The sequence below is a fragment of the Hyla sarda genome, chromosome 6, assembly GCF_029499605.1.
Source record: "Hyla sarda isolate aHylSar1 chromosome 6, aHylSar1.hap1, whole genome shotgun sequence".
NCBI classification, from domain to species: Eukaryota; Metazoa; Chordata; class Amphibia; order Anura; family Hylidae; genus Hyla; species Hyla sarda.
Genome location: NC_079194.1, coordinates 183,511,263 through 183,531,987, shown reverse-complemented (window position 1 = coordinate 183,531,987; position 20,725 = coordinate 183,511,263). Strand labels below are relative to the sequence as shown.

The following is a 20,725-nucleotide window of genomic DNA, read 5'->3' as shown; positions in this document are numbered from 1 at the left end:
TCAAATCCCACTAAGGACAACAATTAAATAAAGCGTTATTATTATAATAACGTCAGCAGAGAGAACTGTGCTTGTGATGTAATCAGAGAGCATTCCAAAAAGAAAAGAATTTCCTCTGTAGTATTCAGCAGCTAATAAGTTCAGGAAGGATTAAGATTTTTTAATAGAAGTAATTTACAAATCTGTTTAACTTTCTGCCACCAGTTGATTTCAAAGAAAAAAGATTTTCACCGGAGTAGCCCTTTAATGGTCCCGTTTTAACACTTGAAACACTTTTCAGAGTCTGTAAAGCACATGGCTAATGCGGAATTGCAAAGACCCAGAAGTTTCTGGAAAAAAAGCATATGGTATCACTGGGCAGTAAATGTCCACATGGTACACTACTGCATTGTGTGAACCCAGTCCAAAATAGACCACATCGTAAAGTAGTTAAAAGATGAGATCTGTAGACTGAGACCTCCACCACACTTATCTATAACGCCATGTAGCCCTTCTCCGAGATTTCTATTACTCTGGGTGGCTCATCTATGCTTTCAGACTATTTATGATGTATTATTTCATAATTTTCATGTTTTCCCAGTTAAATATTGAACAGTGTGTGTGTGTGTGTGTGTGTGTGTATGTGTGTATATATATATATATATATATATATATATATATATATATATATATATATATATATATATATATATATATATATAATCATATATAATTACATTTTCTGTTTCTCAGATGAGGAAAAGAACAAGGAATACCTCTTATCAGTCTACCGAATATTTACTCTTTCTATACTTGCTTTGGGTATATACTTTATGACCACCTTAAACACCATATATGTCTCCTGGAATGAATTTGTAAATGAAATGCTGGTCAAGGGTGAAGTGAAGAGAGTAGAGGTTGTACCCGAGAGCGATTATGTCCAGATCTACCTGCATGAAGATGCTGTGGTGCTTGGGCGGCCGGTAAGTAACATAACTTAATGCCCCTGAAGGTGTGCAGTGAGTTGGAGCCTTCCATTGACGTTGTTCTTGATTGATGGCTTGGTCTTTCATACCCTATTAGAGTGCCTCCAACTGTTGAAGAACTACAGCCTTTGGCTGTCCGGGCATGCTGGGAGTTGTAGTTTTGCAACAGTAGGAGGCACCCTGGTTTGGAAACACTGTCCTATGATACAAGGAGGGGGGGGGGGGTTAAAAAGTATGTTTTCATTTTGTTCCAACTTTGAAATTTACTGGAATAAACGTGATCCTTAATTGAGATCTTAGGACCAAGCCCTCTATAGATAATTGGTGTACACTGTAGATCTGTAGCGGCTGCTGCATAATTGCACAACAGTAGCCTACAGCTTTTATTTCTAAGATCTCAGCATTGGAACAAAGTTATCAAAATCAGATAACAAATTTAAAGGGGTATTCCAGTCAGTAATACCAGATATCTTCCATAAAAGTAGGGGAAAACAAGGTCCCTTGCTCTAGCAATCTTTTTGCCATCCCTTTGCCATTGTAAACCTAGAGTCAAATGACTCCAATTCTTTAACCTCTAGAATTTCCATCTATCAGACATTTATAGTCTTCAATATGCTGTAAGTGTCTTATGTTGGAGTATCCCTTTATATCATGAAAATATATGATAGGGATTACTCTATTTTTACTGCATGTTCAATAGTTTAGTTATTTTTATTTCCTTTTAGGCACGGACTCTGTTCTACAGAATGAAAGTGGCCAACATTGACAAGTTTGAGGAAAGGCTGCGTGCTGCAGAAGACTCACTGAATATTGCTGTGACTGATCGCATTCCTCTTTCTTACAAGCGCAGTGATTTTTTTGGAAAGTAAGATTATGACTTGTATAAGAACCTGTAAAATTTCTTAGCTATGAAAACATATATAACATCATATGTAACACTATACAAATAGTAACAATGTCATCACGTTTAATTAGAGGTGTAGCTGTCACGGTTACAGGGGGAAGCGGCTCACTTACATGGTGGGAAACATGCACTGTGGACATAAAACAGCTTACAATTGCGTGGTCTGCAATGGCAAGAGATACTCAACCCCAAGTGCAGTTGTGCACTTTAAGCTAGAGTAGAGGTCCTGCATTTGTGGACCACAATATAGGTTCACTACTGTGGTAGATGTAAACAATGACATTAACTACACCTCAAAACTGATGTTAAAATTGAGACATTAGCCAGTATATCCTTATATGATGGACACACCAGAGCCCGCACACCTAACCTACCACACCTAACCACACCAGAGCCCGCACACCTAACCTACCTGTGCGTGATAAGCAAAACCAGGAACCAAATTACAGCAGCATCAGGTCCGACTTGTAGACTGCTCCCAGGTTAACTCCAGTGTGACTGTGCACACATACAATGGGAGGGGGAGAGACAGGCCACAAGCCCCACCCTGATGCTGCTGTAATTTGGATCCTGGTTTTGCTTATCACGCACAGGTAGGTTAGTGATAGGTCCCATACCATCTGAGAAACCTTGACATTGGTGTGCGGGCTCTGGTATGTCCTTCATTTAAGGATATACTGGCTAATGTCTCAATTTTAACATCAGTTTTGAGGGTTAGTTAATGTCATTGTTTACATCTACCACAGTAGTGAACCTATATTGTGGTCCACAAATGCAGGACCTCTACTCCAGCTTAAAGTGCACAACTGCACTTGGGGTTGAGGATCATCTGCCATTTTAGACCACATCGGTAATTTGTTAAACATGCACTGTGCACAAATGGACAGGGATACAATGTGAAAAACTGCCTTTTGTTCTTTCAGCTACATCAATATAGCAGATGAAGGTAAATACTCTGGCGAAACAGGAAGCCATTAGTTTCCTGCCCCGCCATATACACCACTGTGGCCTACAAAACTCAACACAGGCCAGTATGATGCAGTGATGTTGTCAGATCTACCTGCATCATGCCACTTACACTGCAGGGGGAACTACTGCTGTGAAGGGGCAGAAGAGGGGCACAATTACTGTGTGGGAACAAAAAGGAGGACACTGTTACTATGTTGGATGCAAAGTGGGTGCACTAATATTGTGTAGGGCACTGTTACCATCTGAGGCACTGTTTAGTGTAATGTAATTGGGGGTTAAATTTAGTTATAAGGGTACCAAATGCAGCAACAGGCACAGCATTAGGGTAGTAGGAGAATGGTACTGTTAAAGGGGTAGCAGAATTGGAGGTTTATGTAGAAAGTAGGGAATAGGTATGGAAGGTGCTTGAAAAGATAGGAGTTAAAGTTTTCTGGGCAGAGAACTTCACACAGACAACCTTCGGATAGAGAAAAAAAAGAGCAAAGTGAATGAACTGATCGACTGATCAGTGTCACTTGTGAGTCGCTGGATGTAACTGTATGGTGTTCACTTATATAGTATAAAACTTAAAGGAGTGCACCCAAGTTGGGGGCCCAATCACACCCTCTCTCCTTCTCCAGTGCTGAACCTCTAAGTATGCCTTTGATGGTGGCCAATGGTTATTTTACTCTGGACTTTAATTTTTAGTGTCCTTGTTATATGTAGCGCTCATAAATACTTTTATCTTCTTTTCACAGTGCTGTATATACCATTGCGTTCACGGCTCTCGCCATTGGCCTTATAATCTACTTTTTCCGTCTAATTGGGCTAACTGGCCGCCAAGGAGGCTTCAGTGCTTTTGTAAGTTATGGAACATTTGATAATCTCACAAGGGGTTAGTGAGGGCCTGCCATTGCCTTTTCCTCTATGTAGAAACCAAGAGTTTGTAGATCCTCTAAATAATACTGTGGGTTTTATAATTTGCTCTGTAAAGGAGATCCTCCAAATCATTCCTACTTTACTAATGTTATTATGCATGCATTGATGTAAAGAGGGGGGTTCACTCTGCTTGTAAAGTGCAGATTATAGGCTAGGGCTTAGTATCAACTTTTGGTACCACAACCATTGGGCAGCCTCAATTAAACATTTGACCATAGTCATAAACTATTGTGGCAATGTGGCATTTCTCTCTTATTGTGATCTAAACTTCCAGTCTACCCTATAGATAAATTTATATCATGAAATAAAGCAACGTGTAAAATTACCGTATATACTCGAGTATAAGCCGAGTTTTTCAGCACGATTTTTCGTGCTGAAAACACCCCCCTCAGCTTATACTCGAGTGAACTCTCCGCCCTCAGTGGTCTTCAACCTGCGGACCTCCAGAGGTTTCAAAACTACAACTCCCAGCAAGCCCGGGCAGCCATCGGCTGTCCGGGCTTGCTGGGAGTTGTCGTTTTGAAACCTCTGGAGGTCCGCAGGTTGAAGACCACTGCGGCCTTCAACATCATCCAGCCCCCTCTCACCCCCTTTAGTTCTGTTCTCCGCGCTTCGGGCCCGGCCCCGGAATAGTCACGTTGCCTTGACAACGACGCAGAGGTGCGTTCATTACCAACGTCTCTCTGCGTCATCGTCAAGGCAACGCCTCTATTCTGGGCCCGAAGCGCGGAGAAGAGGCCTCCCCGGTGAAGATGGCAGCCCGGAACCACTATCCCACCGGACAACCTCCTCACCAGACAGTCCTGCAGCACCGGACCAGCGCCGAGCGGAGGTGAGTACAGAACTAAAGGGGGTGAGAGGGGGCTGGATGATGTCGAAGGCCGCAGTGGTCTTCAACCTGTGGACCTCCAGAGGTTTCAAAACTACAGCTCCCAGCAAGCCTGGACAGCCGATGGCTGCCCGGGCTTGCTGGGAGTTGTAGTTTTGAAACCTCTGGAGGTTCGCAGGTTGAAGAATATGATGATGACATGTGGTGATGATGAAGGGGGGGGGGGGATTATGACAAGGGGATGATGAAGGGGGGTGGGGATGATGACAAGGGGATGATGAAGGGGGGGTGTGGGATGATGACAAGGGGATGATGAAGGGGGTGTGTGGGATGATGACAAGGGGATGATGACAGGGTGATGATGATGAGGGTGTTAATGACGGGGGTCTGGATGATGACACGGGGGGATGATGTATTTCCCACCCTAGGCTTATACTCGAGTCAATAACTTTTCCTGGGATTTTGGGGTGAAATTAGGGGCCTCGGCTTATATTCGGGTCGGCTTATACTCGAGTATATACGGTACTTGGAGACCTTGTCTGCAGTTTGACACATCACCATGTAACTATTACTTATTGTATTCCCTCTGTCCAGAATCAGCTGAAGATGGCTCGTTTTACCATAGTAGATGGGGCATCAGGAAAAGGAATCAGCTTTAAAGATGTTGCTGGGATGCATGAGGCAAAGATGGAAGTGAAGGAATTTGTGGATTACTTGAAGGTGGGAAATAATGTGACTGAAAGCTTTCTGGTCATACCTGTTAGAATTGAAACCTTTACACAATACTCTTGTCTGTAAAGGGAGCCATACTGCTAATTATAGAAATTGTTTATTTGGAAATGTATTCCCCTAATGTATAAGTATAGTTTACAATAATTGTATGTAGCACTGAATCTGAAGCTCCTATTTTAGTATATTAGATTACAGACTATAAAGATTTTGATACAGAACAGTCTATATTGATGTCCCTATAGAGCAGTACACCCAAACTGTAGACCTCCAGCTGTTTGGGCATGCTGTGAGTTGTAGTTTTGCAAAATCTGGAGGTCCGCAGTTTTGAGACCAAGGCTGTTGAGAGAACATGTAAACACTGTATCTTTGATCCCCCAACTCTTATTACAATGTGGAATATTTACCAATGCTTACAGACTGGGGTAATTGCATTGATAAATATTCCCCTATGCACATTACTAAGCATGAGAATTAATCCTGTTTAGTTATGTTAGATGTATTTACATTAAACAATAGAACCTATTTTAAGGGGCTCCCTATCTGATCAATATATATTTTAGCAGAATGTGCGTGTTTGTTTAAAGGGGAGAGGAGACAAGCCAAGAAGTTTTCACTAGTGGATAGCCTGTTCTGGGGATGACTGTATATATCATCTAGATGTTAACAATAATTTTGTAGAACCCAGAACGCTACCTTCACCTTGGCGCTAAAGTACCTAAAGGGGCATTACTTCTTGGACCTCCGGGATGTGGAAAGACCCTGTTGGCAAAGGCTGTAGCTACAGAAGCTCAAGTGCCTTTCCTGGCAATAGCTGGTTCAGAGTTTGTGGAAGTGATTGGAGGTAAGAAAAAAAAATGCTTTTTAAAATGCATCTCCACTTATGGAGAGATTTTCACACAGCTTGAAAAGTTATTTCAGTTGCTTTTATGCACAGCAGACCTGAATGTCTTAACTTTTTCAAGATCTTTTCTATCAGAGAATGGGAACTTTATCGTTAGAATCCAGAAGCTAAAAAAAAAAAAAAAACATACAGATCTAATACTTCACCGGATAAGTCTCTCACTACAATTTGGATCCAGCCTTAAGGGAATCTGTCATCAATGTCACCCGCACTAATCTGTTGGTACAGGCAAGTAGTGTGGGTGACACTCATAATAATGATACTTGCCTATCCCTGATCTGTGGTCCGGTTCCAGGAGCACAATGATGTCACCGTCGCAGCTTTCTCAAGCCTTTTTGCAAACGGGCTGAGCGGGGAACAAGCCCCTGTAACGTCAGCACCACCCCTACACCAAACCTTCCACCTGAATAAAAAGCATAACAGACTACCGAAGCAACTGATTGGTGATAGGTAAGTTCTATGATCATCCGGGTCAAAGGCAACAGCCTATACCAACAGGTTAGTGTGAGTGAAACTGATGACAGATTCCCTTTTAAAAAATACTGTCAGTCAAACTCTATTATTAACATTATGAGATCCATAGAGAAATGTGAAGCTGCGCCTTTGATTGGTTTAAAAAAAGAATACTGTATCCACCTTTCAGCATTGTAGGGTCCTCTGACATCAAACAATTTCTTGAAAGTATTGAGGAACTGCATCGCAAAGCATATTAGAAACTTACAGAACCTTTATATTAGAAATGAGCAGAACCTTTCATTGTACAATGATTTAACCTCATTACTTGAAACAGGAAAACTTTATTTAGTTTTTTTTACTTACCGTGGGGACCCCAGGCAATTTCCAGGCCGGCACTGCGGCTTTACAAACACAGAAGCCTGGGGTTTCCATCTTTGTGACGTCACGCCATGCCCCCTCTATTCATGTCTATGGGAGGGGGATAGACAGCTGTGTACTAGTCATCATGCCCCCTCCCATGGACATAAATGGAGGAGGCGTGGCATGATGTCACAAAGATGGAAACCCCAGGCTTCTGTGTTTGTAACACCGCAGTGTTGTCCCAGAAGCCGGACCCCCTCGATCAGACATGTTATCCCCTATTCTTTACATAAGGGATAAACTGTCTATGGGTGGAGTACCCCTTTAATCTTTCATGTTTTGACTTCAAGGTTTATAGACCAATGCTTTTCATTTATTTGTTTTGCATATGGTATTGCAAATTGAATAGCAGTGTCTGTCTTAACACATTGTGGGAAAATAACATTAATTTTATCACCAATGTTGTGTATTTTTTTCCTCCCGAGATTTCACAAATAGAATGCCATTTTGTTGTGGATTTGCAGTAATTGCAGTAAGAAATAATGCTGTTTGACCACATTGTGGGAATATACCTTTTATTACCAAAAAAATTATGCAACAATGAATGAAGGTGTTTCCCAAAGAAATCAATTAGATTCCTGCATTTCCAATACATGATAAACATAAAGAAATGTACCAGAATGATTTCAATGGTAGGTTGTATATGCTTTTTGTTACCTGCTACCTGCCCACCAGTAGCGCTTTGTGTATATTGCATCTGAGCCCTTCTACCATGGTATACATTAGGAAAATTTCCTAATGCATATGTCAGAAGAAATGCTCTGACGTACGTTACTCTATAGGCATACAGTTGCATTGCAGTCCACATCAGTGGATGAAAAAAGGTGCTCCGGTTGGCGCTTCTCCCGTGTATCCAGTGAAGTCGATTGGCAAGGAAGATACTCGGAACATGGAGTGGTAGAAAAACAATAAAATTTATTAACCTAAAAAGTGCTTGGACTACGCGTTTCGAGGGGAGGGACCCCCTCTTCGTCAGGTCCAATGATCACTGGACCTGACGAAGAGGGGGTCCCTCCCCTCAAAACACGTAGTCCAAGCACTTTTTATGTTAATACATTTTATTGTTTTTCTACCATTCGATGTTCCGAGTATCTTCCTTGCCAATCGACTTCACTGGATACACGGGAGAAGCGCCAACCGGAGCACCTTTTTTTTTTCATCCACTGATGTGGACTGCAATGCATCTTACCTGACCGACCCTAGATCTACTTCGGACAGGAGAGCTCCAGGCTGCACCCCGGCTAACTACCCTGCAAACGGGTGATAGGCATACTATGGTGTTGCACTCTCAGTGTAACGTTCAGGTGAGCAGACTGTGATCACCTCGCATTACTCCTCTATTCTCTCAGTCTAACGGCACATTGCTGCGCAATTTTTTTTCTGTCTTTTTCTTCTATTTTAACATATAGGCATACAGTGGCATCTGTCACCCATAGGGTACAGTTGGGGATAGATAAAGTATACTAATGCCGACCACCTCGAAATCAAAAGGACACAGTGTGCCAAGAGCCTATTTGGTGAAAGTAACCACCATATATTTTCTTGTATTAGGTCTAGGAGCAGCACGTATGCGTAGTCTCTTTAAGGAAGCCCGGATCCGTGCTCCTTGCATTGTTTACATTGATGAAATTGATGCAGTGGGCAAAAAGCGATCTTCAAACATGTCTACATTTTCAAATACTGAAGAGGAACAGACACTGAATCAGCTGCTGGTGGAGATGGATGGTGAGCAGTACTTAACTGTACTTACAGATCTGATTGTTTTCTTAGGCCCTAGTTGTTTTAAGCTTAACATTTTCTTACTATTAGTAATGTACTTACTTGTGGTACAGTGATGGAAAGACTTAACTATATGGTTGCATTTTCTCTATATCTTAGTAACCTTAAAGGGGTATTCCAGGCCAAAACTTTTTTTTATATATCAACTGGCTCCGGAAAGTTAAACAGATTTGTAAATTACTTTTATAAAAAAATCTTAATCTTCCCAATAGTTATTAGCTTCTGAAGTTGAGTTGTTTTCGGTCTAACTGCTCTCTGATGACTCACGTTCCGGGAGCTGTGCAGTTCCTATGGGGATATTCTCCCATCATGCACAGCTCCCGAGACGTGACATCATCATTGAGCAGTTAGACAGAAAACTTCAGAAGCTAATAACTATTGGAAGGGTTAAGATTTTTTTATCTGTTTAACTTTCCGGAGCCAGTTGAAATATAGAAAAAAAAGGTTTTGCCTGGAATACCCCTTTAAACTCTTCTCCGTTTGCATACCATAGATGTTTGGACTTTTCCATACAAATGTAAATATGTGATTTATGGTCTATGTAAGAAGGTGGGGTATCTTTGCTCTTGTGCTATCTTAAAGTTAAGCTGTTTTGGAAGTACATGTTGCAATAATTATCTAGCTGGAATTTTCATGACAATAATGAATCTTTCATGCTAAGAAATCACTTAGAACCACTGTGTCTTTGTGCTTAGCACAGATGCTTCCGGACATCTGCATGGAGTATTTTGTTATCCCTGTGTTTGCATTGGTTTATTTCCACACCCCAGAAGCATATAGATAGGTATGGTCAACTCAGCGCTATGTACACTTCTTCCACACAACCCTACTACATTTCTGAAACTGTGACCAGGGCTTTTGAGGGGCTGAAATGTCATTACTATTGCTATTACCATATATTGCAATTTGATGCCAGTTTTGTTTCCATAACATTTTACATTGAGCAAGATTCAGAGAATTCTGTGGAGTGTTTTTCTTCTACTTAATGGTGTTTTCACCTGTCCAAACTGCACCTTAAACATTCCCCTGACATGCACCCCAATTTTGTATCTGCAAACACACGTACTGGGGATTAGTTACCTATCTGTAAAGGAATATCCTGCTACTGACATAGGCGCTGTTGTTAAAAAAAAAAAAAAAAAAAAGTTGTGATCCGTAGGATCAGCCGGAAGAAGGGCCAGTGGGCAGTTACAGCAGCATTTGGTCCGATTCACAGCCTGCTCCCAGGTTACCTCCAGTGTGGCTGGGCACACATACAATGGGAGGAGGGAGGCAGACTATAAGCCCCACCCAAGTTGGCTGATAGGTTGCCGGCCTCACAGGTGAACTTTAAATAGGCACTGTCAGATACAAAAACTTTTGATTATGTTGTAAAGCATGCAAATCCAATAGGTTTTGCAATGGCTTTCATTAGAAATTTTTCAGTATTTCATACTGAAAAAGCCAGTCAAACATCTGCCCCCCCCTGCCTGCTTGGACACATACTAGTCCTCCTGTGTCCATGCGTCATCAGCTATGTCATGGACATACTTCATTGATTGACAGCTGTGTGTGCAGGGCTCACAGCTGGAGGAAAAATCATCCCACTGTTATCTTGTGTCCCGCTACTGTCAGTGAGGATAAGCTGGGAGTTGTAGTTTTTGCAAATGCTAGGGGAGATGTGAACAGACAGCATACTGAGGGAGGGGGCGGAGACCTGCACAGTGAGGCCACACCCCCTCCCTTTGAGAGGAATTCAGACTAGTGAGCTAAATTAAAAGTGTAATAAAAAAATAAATAAAGGTGCTAGACACTTAAAAATTTACACATTAGATGTACATGGTCAGAATTGGGTACTGAGTGATATATTACAAATTCTTTTTTTAATTTTTTTTTGGATCTGACTGGTACGCTTTAATGCTTCATAGAAAGTGATCAAGGCACATTAAATGTGGAGTTTATACGCCACCAAATATAGGATTTAAACAACAACAAGAAGAAAAAAAACGTGGTCTCAAAAAGCAGGAGGTGCTCAACCCCAAATGCAGTTGTACATTTATGCTGGGGGAGCAAATCCTGCCCTTGTGGTCTGTTGCTAAGGGCGATCCCCAGCATAAAATGCATACAATGGGGGAAGTCTGCAGCAGACTACAGGTGCCACAATGGCATCCTACACCAGATGAAAGGTGTGGATTGTGGATGTTTAACATATAGAGTAATACATAAGTTTAGGTGCAATACTGTTTCTAGGCAGCATTAAAGGGTACTCCCGTGGAAAACATTATTATTATTTTTTTTTTTAAATCAACTGGTGCCAGAAAGTTAAACAGATTTGTAAATTAAAATGTAAAATATCAGTGCAGCTCACAATTCACCAGCCGAGGTATGGTGACTTTACACCTAAACCAAGTGTATGCTAAATGTGAAGAAAAGAAGAAAAAAATAAGGTTCACCTGTGAGGCCGGCAACACATTAGCCAACTTGGGTTAGGCTTATAGCCTGTCTCCCTCCTCCCATTGTATGTGTGCCCAGCCGCACTGGAGGTAACTGGGAGCAGGCTGTGAGTCGGACCTAATGCTGCTGTAATTGCCCACTGGCCCCTGGTATTGCCAGTACGGCACAGGTAGGTTAGTGTTAGGTCCCGTGCCACTTGAGAAACCTTAACATTGGGGTGCGGGCTCAGGTATGTCCTTCATATAAGGATATACTGGCTAATGTCTCAATTTTAACATCAGTTTGAGGGTTAGCCATATGCCACTGTTTACATCTACCACAGTGGTGCACCTAAATATATGTATTACACATCCACACCTCTCATCTTGTGTAGGATGCCATTGTGGTACTTGTGGTCTGCTGCAGGCATCCCCCAGTGTATGCATTTTTGCTGGGGATTGCCCCAGCAATGGACCACCGCAGGATCTGCTCTCCTTGCATAAATGCACAACTGCCACACCACATTTTTTCTTCTTGTTGTTTGAATTTCAGTCAAACATGTGAAACTTTAATCATAATGGAATGAAAAATAAAAAACGTATACATTTTTTTTTCTTAAAAGACGGATGCTTCCGGACATCATTTTTTTCAAACTGTATACGGTTTTCAACTGTATATGGATTAAAATTTGTACACATGTCTTGATACAGTTTAGTCAGGTTTTGAGGAATCCATTTTTTTTTCATCAAAAACCTGATACGGGAACTGTATTGCAAAAACGTGGTGTGAACCCAGCCTAAGCAACATAAATAAATGTATCCCTCCTGTTAGGACATATGGACGTCATAGAGAGATATTTCATGCAGGAACCCTCTGAGCCTCTATTAGCAGCTCCCACTTTTGAAGACCTGATCTCTTAATGCCCACTATGTAATATTTAATTTAGTCTGTAGGAAAATGTGTGTGTGTGTGTGTGTGTGTGTGTGTATATATATGTATATATATATATATATATATATATATATATATATATATATATATATATATGTATGTGTATATATATATATATATATATATATATATATATATAAATATGGCTGTAACAGCTGATCACTGGAATTTATGCAACTAATGTCAAATGCCCAATATTCATTACCATAATTTTACAGAGATATATCCTTAATCTGTAATGTCCGTTTATTTGTTTTTGTATTTTTCTGTTTAGGTGTGTATTCACACATTAGTTTGTTCTAAGCAGTTTGCTATTCTACCTGGATAGGGAGTAGGGGTGTGAATCGCCAAGAATTTGGCGATTCGATTCGAATCGCGATACCAGTGTGGCGATTCGATATATCGCGATATATCGCGATACCGTCTAGGTGACGATACATCGCGATATATCGCCCACCTGGGAGCATTCATAGATCCCAATAGACGCCGCTGTCAGCTTTGACAGCGGCGATCTAGTACTCCGGTGCTCACTTTTCTCATGTTATCCCGTCCGGGCTGCAAAATAAAATAAAACGCACTTTATCTTACCTGCCAACGAGCCCCCGGAGCTCCGGTACAGTCCGGTACAGGTGTTCGGTCCCCGGGCTGTATTCTTCTTACTTCCTGTTAGTCCAGCACGTCACATGGAGCTTCAGCCTATCACCAGCGGAGGCGGGACATCGCTGCGGCCGGTGATAGGCTGAAGCTCCATGTGATGTGCCGGACTAACAGGAAGTAAGAAGAATACAGCCCAGGGACCGAACACCTGTACCGGAGCTCCGCGGGCTCGTTGGCAGGTAAGAAAAGTGCGTTTTATTAAAAATTCCACATCCCTAAAAGAATCGATTCAAAAATATTTTGAATCGATTCTGTATCGGCAAATGAAAAATCGCGATTATCGCGAGAATCGATTTTTTTCTTACATCCCTAATAGGGAGTAGATAATGCTCTGAATGAGAATTTAGGTGAGGGTATTTAAGCGGAGTTCTCCTGCATTTTGGCGCTGGTTATTGTGCAATACACTTCCAAGTCTGCTTGAGCATGCACCTTGTATTTATTCTGTGATATATCTTAGTTTAAGCCATGGTTAAATAGTCTTGTTTATTGTAGATTTTAGTCTGTTACATCTGTCGTTTTTTAGGATTGTATATCCTTTCTGCTTAGTCTGTGTTCACACTGTCAGAATAAAGTCTAATTTCACCTGTGCTCTGTATGCATTATTTCCTGTTTTGGTATCCTGGAGTCTATTTAGACTCATCTGGTTCTGGTCTAGAGTTTCATGTATTATTTCTGTTTCCTTCTGGGTCAGCATCCTGACCACACGGTGGAGTGTGCCCACTGGCCAGGAGTCTTTATTATTAATGGCTACTCCTTTTGTGTTTCTGCTCATCCCCTGCAATTCCTGGTTTCTACTGTATACTTGTACCATGCCTAGTCTTGTTCATTTATCCATGTCTGCCGTTTATCTGGATTTCGGTTTGTTAACTGTTTATACACTATATTCTGCCCTGTTAGTATTTGTATCCTGTCTGGTTTATCTGTTCTGGTTTTTGTATTACTGTTCTGTTTCTGGCCTGTGACTGACTATGTATATTATTTGTTTTTACGCCACTGCACTTAGCGCAGGCAGGGAACGGCTCCAAGTTGTCGATTCAACGCTTAGGGTGTATGGGCAAGTAGGCAGGGAGAGTGTCACTAGGGACAGCTTAGGGCTCTCTCTCCCTGTCCACCCTGTCAGTCATGACATCTTTCTATTTAACTGTCAATCCTTGGTTTTGCAAAGTTCAAAATCTATTATATATTACTAGCTTCCTTCCTTTTATTTGTTTCATGTAGATATTATAGATTGGCCTTAAATGGGGACACTTTGCTACTTTGCCTTCTTCCTTTGCTTGCCATCTGTGGATATAGCCTTGTGTGTGAAATATAGTTTTTGGCTCCGATGGTAGCTAGCAGTGACAAGGAATGCTTTATTCTGGCTATTCAGCAGTGGCGTCCTCTCTTAGATGTGACACAGTGTTGTGGATGTCAGCCAGAAAAGACCGAGCATAGCTCAATTCACACTTCCTGGTTTCCTTCCTTCTGGACAGATCCTGACTTTCTCACTCACAACTCCTTATTATTTCCCCCCAACCAATCTGTGTATAGCAAACAAGTCTGTACAAATATATACCAATAATTCTGTACTGATCACTGGTAATAATTAAGAAAATTGGTATACAAAATCATCTGTCTGCTCTCTCCTGCAGGTATGGGCACTACTGATCATGTCATTGTATTGGCTTCTACCAATAGAGCAGATATATTGGACGGTGCTCTGATGAGGCCTGGAAGACTGGATAGACACATTTTTATTGATCTACCTACGTTACAGGTAAGACTGGGCCTGTCACTGTGCAGAATATCTTTATTTTGTGATCTGCCCACTCAAATGTTAATGGTATGTCTTTTAGGAGAGAAGGGAGATCTTTGAACAACACCTGAAAAGCTTGAAACTGACACAGCCTGGAAGTTTCTATTCTCTACGCCTGGCTGAGCTCACTCCAGGATTCAGTGGTATAGGGCAGCTTTTATCACTTAAAATGTGAAAGAATGTTGAAGGCTACACCAAGAAAGGTTATAATAGGTCTAAATCTTATTACAAGCTGTTTAAAACAAAAGCTCTTAAAATGGTTGAAAAAATGTAGAGAAATATGGCTGCTTTCTTCCTAAACTAGTTTCATACCTGCCTTCACCTCAGTAGATCTGACCTGCAAAACCAGACACAAACTATGGACAGGTGTGGCACATCTTTTTCAAAATCTTTGCACATGTGAATAAAGCAGCTTGGAATGAGGTCTAGACCTATTCTAGCCTGTGGTACTAGTTGCCCAGTTGTGTCTGGTGTAACCTGCATATTTCTGCTTACCAGTAGAAAGCTACAGCACATCTAGGTTTTTATAAATTATTTAATTGAAGTTTCTGTTCAAAGAGGGGAAGGTGTTCTTTTTATCTTAATGTGTATCCTAATTATTGTTTTTCTTTGTTCCCCTCAGGAGCAGATATTGCTAACATCTGTAATGAGGCAGCTTTGCATGCAGCACGGGAAGGCCTCCAGTCCATTGACACCTTAAACTTTGAGTATGCTGTGGAGAGGGTTATTGCAGGTAAATGTTCACAATAAGTATATATACATAAAAAATATAAAATTGTTATATGCAACAGGGAAAACGCATACGCTTAAAATGCAGCTCAGAAGAATTTTTGTATCCATGTCTGTATCATTAAGGGTAAACCAACCACAATAGTGTATTGCTAGAATAAATTACAATATCATTTTTGGATTATCGGTGGGATTTGACCAGGCAATATGCAGAGAAAAAAAGGGGTCTGCTGATATTTACCTGATACTGTGTCCCATTTTTCCGAGCTGTTGGTAGGGATACCCATGTAAAAAATACCCCCTGTATTTTCATTAAAGATAATTGTGCTGCTAATGATCCCCACCTTTGCACTTCTTTAATGAAGATAGAGGGCTCAAGGGATTATAAGGCAATTCCACTTTACTCTCCCTAGATCTTTCCTTGAAAAAAAAAAAATGGCATTCCATAAACCCCTAGCTGACTAATACTACCTTAGGAACAGGAGCAGGAGATGGTGGCTGGTTGGAGTTGCTGAGAAAGGGTGGTGGACTCAGGAGCTGCTTTGATCGGCGCCTAAGGACATTGCTGAGTACAAGACATTAGCATTCAGCAGCATTCCAGCACGGAGGAGAACATGTGCAGGATGGAGGCTGAGGGCATGTGCTGGTGGCAGGCTCAGGAGCTGCTTTGTCAATTTTGAACATTGCTAAGTGCTAGGCACTAACATGCAGAAATGTTCTGCACCATAAGTACAGGATTTTGTAAAGCCGCCACACGTGTTACGTGTATTGAGACTTGAAACTATTGGTGTAAAGGATAAATTAAAAAAAGCTCTAGTATAATATAACAAATTACTCATAACTAAAATAGCTTCAGTTCTGGGGAGTCCAATGATTGTGGTTTAGGATAGGGATCAAAGCTGCACTTTGGTGAGCAAAAAGCCTCCTGCTGCACCTTGTGCCCCCTAACATCTCAAAGATCCTTTACAGCCACTATAATCACATGCCTTAGCATCAAGAATTTCTAAGAATTGTTTATATTAACATATTTTCTAGGACTGGTTAAACCATCTACATAGTTATACATGCAGAACATTCATGGCTATGCAGTTTAAATTGTCTGCATGAAATATGTGCCAGGCAATAGATTATGAAATGAAGTTTGCTTTCACAAAATGGAAAAAGTTACATTACTTCACCCTGCCACTTTCAGTGGAAGAGCATTTGGGTAGTAATGATATATCTCCACATAATATGGTAAGAAAACCCTTTTTAAAGCCTTGTTCACACTAGTGTATTTTGTTTCAAACTCAAATTGTGTACTAATACAGACATGCCAGGTGAGTTGATGACCATGTTTCAAACTCGTATCATGTTTCCCCCTGTGAGTTTGAAAGGGACAGGCTGTCTGCAGCATATTTTCGGCAGCGAAATCTCCATTGTGGAAAATCCGCTACAGACCCTATAGAAGTCAATGGTGTCTGCGGTGTAAAAAGCCTGTCCATTTAAAACTCACAGTGGAAAACATGCTGTGAGTTTGAAACGTACACTCTTGTGAACACAACCTAAGGGCCATCAACTCACCTGGGATGTCTGTATTAGTATTTACTTTTATTTCCCATAATTTAAGGATTCGGAAGCATCTTTCCTCTTTTATTCTTCCTGGAAATTTGTGAATACATTAACAAATGAGTGTTACCATTCTCCTTGCCTACATGGCATCCCATACACACTGACTCTGCCCAATCAGTGCATTATCATTCCATTTGTCAAAAGGGTATATCCTTACACAATTTAACACATATAGCTTTGCTTGGAGAGTGCTAAAGCCTGTATGGACATGGGCTTTTGTTGGTAGTTTTAAGTTTCATAACTCAATTATGAATAATGAAATATGGTCACCAAAAATTATAAAATGTATGACCTTATGAAATGCTGGAAAATTTAAACAAAGCTATTTATATCTAACCCAACTATTTCTCAGATATATATCAAGTTATTTTCAATGTCAGTTATACTAGGAAGGTAGTTTTGCAATATAATGAAATAATACACAGGTATTTAAAAAATATGCAGCTTGATTTGTTATAATTAATAAACATGAATGAGTATAATAAACACAATGATATAAGCATAAAAATATCAGTCAGATATAAATATATATAAAAAAATTAATGAATCCTTACCCCTTTTAAGGACACGGCACATACATGTACGACCAGCCCCTGCGATATGAAGCGCAGTCAGGATCTGTAGTAATGGAGTGCCGATGATACTGATCAATGCTGTGCTATGATGTATGGAATCTTAAGATTGCATGTAATAGTCCCCTATGGGAACTAAAAAATTGTAAAAATAAATGTTAATAAATGAGAATCAGCACCTTCTGAGAAAAGAAACTCCAGCATTATTTAAAGAGGAATGCAGTAGTATTTCACGTTTGACAACATTTATTAGCAAGCTTAATTTCTAGAAAATCTTTTATACGCAGGTACCGTCAAGAAGAGTAAGATTATGTCAAAGGAGGAGAGGCGTGTAGTGGCATATCATGAATCTGGACACACTTTAGTAGGATGGCTGCTTGAACACACAGACACTGTAATAAAGGTAACAACATCATACAGTGTACTTTTATTGCAAAACCTGACTGACACATTAATCTTCATGTTTTATGTACTTCTGCATTGTCTCATAAAGGGTTATCCAAAGACAAAATTGTATGTTGTCTCTACAGGTCTCTATTGCCCCTAGGACTAATGCAGCTTTAGGATTTGCTCAGATTTTACCTAGAGACCAATATCTATACACCAAGGAACAACTGAGTGATAGGATGTGCATGGCACTAGGAGGCAGGGTGGCAGAGGCAATAACCTTCAACAAAGTCACCACAGGTATGTGACAAAATATATTTTCTAAAACTAAAAAAGGCAGACTGTTGTAACAGTTATGGAAAGTTGCTAGTATACACTTATTGTCAAGTTATCTTAAACCAAGAATCTAAGATAATCTCATCCAAATGTGTTTAGCTCTGTTGATATTTATAGATTAATATGAGAATCTTCTTGGTGAATCCATTTTTCATACAGCAATATTGCCTCTTACCACTTAGCAGATACTGCGCATGTATTTTTCTTTCATGGAGAGGTACAGCTTGAAGCTCCTGGACCTCATAAACTGTAACAGAGCTCCCATCCATTAACTGCCATTTATAGTACTCTGTATACTTGCGCACCCCCCCCCCCCCCCCCCCCCAATTGCATAGTTAAGTTCCTAGTTGCTTACAGTAGTTGAGTTATGAAATTGTCATTACTGTTTAAAGGTTTTTTATGTTTATCTTGTTATGCAGGAGCTCAGGATGATCTGAGGAAAGTGACCGGTGTAGCTTATGATATGGTGAAACAATATGGAATGGTACCGAGCATTGGGCAAGTGTCCTTTCCTCACAGTGACTCCTCAAGTGGCATTGGGAAGAGACCCTTTAGTCAAGGATTGCAGGAAATGATGGATTATGTGAGTATTGTTTTGTATTGAAAAGGAGATACTATTCCATATTAAGACTGTTTGGCAGCTGAAGTTGAAACCGCTGTAGGACGTTACATGGCCTTAGGCAACATTTGGTTGTTTTTATGTATCAGAGTATACAGTCTTTTACCTGCTTATTATCTATTCTCTTCTTTTAGGAAGCTCAGCAGCTCGTGGCAACATCTTACAAACACACAGAGAAGCTACTGCTGGAAAACAAGGACAAATTGCAAATGGTACTATCTATATACCTGAATCATGGCTGCTCGTATGTATTTCAGAACATAGATTTATAAATCTGCCTGAAATCTGCCTTCAGGCAAATTTATACATTGTGGGCAATAGTCTGCCAATGGGTATCCTGAAAAATGCATTTGTGAACTGAGGTTATATAGTATATTAAAACAAACTGATCAATTCAAAAGACTTTTAAAAACTTACATTTTGTTAGATTTCCCCTTTTGACTGTTGAAAACGTGATACTGCGTTTATTGAGAACCTCTGAGACCCATACATGGTTCACAGCTGTATCTCATTTTCTACGTTTCAGGGGCAGGACCATGCCAGCAGTACTTACACCTTTTTTTTTTTCTCTGACCAGTCACAGCACAAGACCTACTCTGCTCTTCTATGCCATAAAAAGTGCTCTGAACAGGCTGGCATTTTGCTGGGCTGATAACACAGTACACTACTATAGATGGCATATGGTGGTAGAGGGAATAATTCATACTTTTTAGCTTTGCAGATTGCTAGGTAAGCAGAAAGTATATTGAACAGCAGCATAGCAAGGAAGAGGTTACACTAAGCTAAAAAGAATCTGCAGACTAAACAGAGGGGGGAATTACTGGGGACATACAGCAGAACAGCAAGGAAGGAGTTACATTAAGAACTAAAACAGATGCTGCGATGAGGGGGAAAACATTTATTTACCTTACATGTACAGTGCAGATCCTCTGGAGAATAGACACAGCTTGCAGATACCTGATCTCCCCCTTTATCCTGCACAGAACACATGGCTTGGCTCCACTACCATTTCCTTTTTGTTTTGTTGTAACTGTTATTAAAGGCCGATATTCCCTAGAAATAGGCAGTCTCCATCAGAAGATCTTAGACATGACTTCTAGAGTAGCTTTATTGAGAAGAACACTTTGATGCCCTAGTGTTCTGCAGTTAACAGCAGATTGCAGGAAAAAGAATCTCTAATGGGGAGATTTATGAAAATCTGTGCTGAGGAAAAGCTGAGCAGTTGCCTAGAGCAACCAATCAATTGGCTTCTTTTATTTTTAAAGAGGCCTTTAATATAAAAGAAGCAATCTGATTGGTTGCTATGGACAACTACTCTACTTTTCCTCTGCATAGAATTTGATAAATCACTCTCCTAGTGTCCAAGCCTTTAGAAGTGTGTTTTTCTGTGGTAAAGAGTCATTTTGGTTAATAAAGGGATTTACAGTACTTTGCTACCAGTAGGTAGGGAGAAAATCCCCCTCCTCAGTAGGTAGGTAGATTAGTAAACCCATCACTCCCCCCCCCCCCCCCCCCCCCCATTGAGTAGATGCCCCTAGTAGATAGGTGGTAGATATTAGGTAATCTCCTATTATTCATTTGCACAGCATATAAGGAAACCCAATTTAAAATGTTAATGGGCTGGTAACACACCCCTGCACTGCTTAATAAACTGAACCCGAACATTCCTCCCCAATGCTGGCATTGTGGGGTGGGGCTGGGCACGGTCTTTCACATATTCTGGTCCTGTCCTATCATTGTTCCGTATTGGGACATGGTGAAGCAACTGATACTGGAAGTCCTT

The 20,725-nt window shown here is 40.7% G+C and overlaps 1 protein-coding gene across 1 annotated transcript in view; it reads left to right on the top strand.

The window, feature by feature from the left end:
* Positions 1-20,725, top strand: part of SPG7 (SPG7 matrix AAA peptidase subunit, paraplegin) — a 33,128-nt gene that overhangs the window by 7,981 nt on the left and 4,422 nt on the right. The window contains exons 4-16 of the mRNA XM_056526020.1: positions 733-962; positions 1,691-1,830; positions 3,576-3,678; positions 5,180-5,305; positions 5,996-6,158; positions 8,646-8,819; positions 14,525-14,649; positions 14,729-14,831; positions 15,311-15,421; positions 17,888-18,003; positions 18,131-18,287; positions 18,743-18,906; positions 19,077-19,154. Of these exons, the coding sequence (XP_056381995.1) occupies positions 733-962; positions 1,691-1,830; positions 3,576-3,678; positions 5,180-5,305; positions 5,996-6,158; positions 8,646-8,819; positions 14,525-14,649; positions 14,729-14,831; positions 15,311-15,421; positions 17,888-18,003; positions 18,131-18,287; positions 18,743-18,906; positions 19,077-19,154 (1,790 nt within the window). The remainder of the gene's footprint in view (positions 1-732; positions 963-1,690; positions 1,831-3,575; positions 3,679-5,179; positions 5,306-5,995; positions 6,159-8,645; positions 8,820-14,524; positions 14,650-14,728; positions 14,832-15,310; positions 15,422-17,887; positions 18,004-18,130; positions 18,288-18,742; positions 18,907-19,076; positions 19,155-20,725) is intronic.